This window comes from Octodon degus, unplaced genomic scaffold (assembly GCF_000260255.1).
Source record: "Octodon degus isolate 3935 unplaced genomic scaffold, OctDeg1.0 scaffold00048, whole genome shotgun sequence".
Classification (NCBI taxonomy): domain Eukaryota; kingdom Metazoa; phylum Chordata; class Mammalia; order Rodentia; family Octodontidae; genus Octodon; species Octodon degus.
In genome coordinates, this window is record NW_004524624.1 from 9,160,809 (window position 1) to 9,164,024 (window position 3,216).

The 3,216-nt window shown below is 47.8% G+C and overlaps 1 protein-coding gene across 1 annotated transcript in view; it reads right to left on the reverse strand.

Annotated features, from left to right (window-relative positions):
• Positions 1-1,082, reverse strand: part of Riiad1 (regulatory subunit of type II PKA R-subunit (RIIa) domain containing 1) — an 8,619-nt gene extending 7,537 nt beyond the window's left edge. Inside the window, exons 1-2 of the mRNA XM_023716561.1 lie at positions 994-1,082; positions 424-500 (exon numbers count right to left, since the gene is read on the reverse strand). Coding sequence (XP_023572329.1) covers positions 424-500; positions 994-1,077 — 161 coding nt within the window. The 5' untranslated portion in view covers positions 1,078-1,082. The remainder of the gene's footprint in view (positions 1-423; positions 501-993) is intronic.
• Between the last annotated feature and the right edge of the window lie 2,134 nt (positions 1,083-3,216).

Sequence of the window (3,216 nt, forward strand, 5' to 3'; positions counted from 1 at the left end):
AAATAAAAGGCTGGGGATGTAGCTCAATGTGAAAGGCCTTGGTTCAATGCCCAGTGCCACAAAAACAAACGCACACAGAAAAAGAATTTAGAGATAACTAAAGGAAATCGCTAAGAGACTGCTTAAGAAAGCCACAGCACCACAAATCCAAGTGTTTGAAAAAAATTTTTGATTTTAGGATTTTTTCCAAGTTTTAAGAAGTTAGAGGCGGGGCCGGGGAGATGGCTCAGTGGAATATGCGCTTCCCTGGCAAGTGCAAGGGCCTGAGTTCAATCCCCGGTTCCACCAAAAAAAAAAAAAAAAAAAGGAAGTTAGAGGCAACAGGGAACACTGAAAGAAAAGACACTGACATTCATCTATCCTGAGTAAGATTTGATGAAACTACCCAGCAGTTGTCCAAGGGCAGTCTGGAAGATCACCTACCTGAAGAAGCCACTCAGAAGCAACTCTACCTCCTTGTGGGTCCTTAGGTACTTTTCATTAGCAATCCGGGCCTGGATCTGCGGAGCAAAGAGTAAAGGGTCACGCGCCCTGAAGGGCCGATCCGGGTCCAACCTGGAGGTGGAAAGACTGGGAGAAGCAACCAGCGCGTGTAAGCCTGGACCTTCCCGGGGTGCTACCCGCTTAAGCCCCGCGACTTCCTTCGACATCTCTTCCCCTGCCTTCAGCTCAGACTTTGGAACTTCCATTAAGGTCGGATCCCGACCGAAGTTCTTTCTACTGTACCTAACTTGACCTATTTGGCAGTAATTTCGGCCTATTTCTCCGCGAGATTCCTGCTTTAATTTTTCCTACACTTGCAGTCTCGCGTCCAGCTTGGCTTCGCGGCCGGGAAGCCCCAAGATCTACCCAGAGGTGTCCCCGGGGCCCTCCTCGATCTGCGCACGGCTCCCCCAGCCTCCTCCTCTCACGGCCCCTCTCGCTGTCTGGGGGGCCTTGTCCTGGGAAACAGCATTTAATGGAGGCGGCCGTGGGGAGTACGAACTCATGCACCTTGAATTTCCGCAGCTGCTCCAGCCGCTCGGGACTCAGCACCACAGGCTCGGGTCCCAGCCGCCGGTCCTGTGGCGCCGCCATCTTGCCGCGGTCGTCAAGGCGACGGGCCGCGGGCTAGCGAGGCCCCGCCCTCTGCCCCGCCCTTGTCCCCGCCCCACCAATCCTCCCTCACTCCATCCACCCGGCTTGCTAGCGAGAGAATCCCAGGAAACCTTGGGGCCCAGCTCTGCAGCTAAGACGCGACCTTGAGGGACAGGGGTGAGGGCTCCGATGAATATAAATTTGGGACTGATTTCTCACTTACTGGCCTTACCTAATCTCAAGTCATGTTTTTTTCTTAGCCCTAGACTAGGACAAAATAGGAAAAAGTTTCCTAAGACCGGCTCTCTCAGAAGTTGGTTCCTTACCTGGTCAGATGCTGGAGGAATCTTGGAGCTTATCCAAAGCTTATCCAAGCTTTTTTCCTTACCAACCTTACATGGTTCCTGTGGACATTTGTCAGTGGAGTCTTGGACCCAGAGCACCCAGAGCACACTTTTGCAAAGGAACTTTCTCAGGATGCTGGAAAAGACCTGCGGGAGCATCCTTGCACAATTTCCTCCTTTAGGTTGTTTTTTATTTTCTTGCCTTGTTTGTTTTTGGTCTTTTTTGATTTTACCTTTTTTTTTTATTGAATTGTTTTTTAGGAGAGGTTTATTTTTTGTTTTTGATGCCAAGGACCAAACCCAGGGCTTCCAGCTTGCTAGGCAAGCATTCTTCCGCTGAGCCAAATCCCCAGCCTCATGGTTTTTGTTTTAGTTTTAGTGCTAGGAATCGAATCTTTGTGCATGCAAGATAGGAGTTCTACCACTGAGCCACATCCCCAGCGCCAGCACCCCTTTTTGAACTGCCTTTTTTTCTTGTTTTGTTTTGATTCGTTGGGTTTTGTTTGAGGATCTTGCTATGTCGTGCAGGTTGGCCTTGAACTAACCAAAGTTCTGCCTCAGCCTCCCAAGTGCTGGGATTACAGGTGTGTGTATTTTTCTTCACCCTATACACTTCATAAATTCTAAATTATTTCCCCCACTCTCCATTAAATATGGAAAGAAAAAGAGAATTGGTCTTTTTTTTTTTTTTTTTTTTGGTGGAACCGGGGATTGAACTCAGTCCTTTGCGCTTGCCAGGGAAGCACTTATTCCACTGAGCCATCTCCCTGGCCCCCAGAGAATTGGTCTTCAAGGTTTGTTTTTCTAGGTTCTAATTAAGAAAGGCAAATGAAACATAAAACCAGAAAGCCGAAAATAGTGATGTGGAGAGGGCAGGAGCCTGTCTGTCAGTACACACACAGCAAGCTCCCACACCCACACCAAGCTACCACACCCACAGATATCACAACTAGCTGAGGCCTTCTGAGGGGGTGGAGAAGAGAACCCACAAGGGGGTCTGCCTTTTCGGATTTCTGAACAACTTCCCCAAGGAGCGAAGAAATAGCTTGAGAAGTGAGCTCAGCATCAGCCACTGGGACAGAGGGAAGGGCTTCCTTAACAGTCTGCCTCTATTTTTCTCAGCAAAGACTGGGAACTCAGAAAATGTTGATAGTTCCCAGGCCAGGAAAGAGGTCAATTGCCAGGAACCCCTTCTAGGTTAGTAATCCTTTTGGTTGGTTGTCTGTTTTTCAGGGGGGAGCGTGAATAGAGAGGGAGATAAGCAGCCATCTGTCAGAAGGGTTATTTTCTGACAGGACCAGTCGCTAACTAGACCTGCCTGTTTCTTACTGGACAAGCCCCAAAGAAGCAAATGAAGAAGCCTGGAGCTGCACAACCCCGTATGGCTACCCTGAGCCCCTGCACTCTCAAACATCTGGAATATGACTGTGCTAGATGTGCTGGAAATAGAAAATGGACTCTGTATACTGAAGGCTTAGTGAAAAAGTGTAGAATAACTCCTTAACAACTTGGTATTGGTTACATGTTTACATATTACTTTGGACATAGCAAGTTAAATAAAATCCATTATTAAAAGTAATTTTAGGGCTGGTGAGATAACTCAGTGGTCCAAAGCGCCTGCTTAGGAAAGCTTAGGCAAGCATGCAGGGACCTTGGTTCAATCACCAGCACCACATGCCATGCCAGCCCAACCTCCAGGGTGGGCTGAGCTGACCATAGAAAAAAAAGGAAAGAAAGGAAACATTAAAAAAAATTAAAAAAGTAATTTTACTTTTTTAATGGGCATTGGAAAATT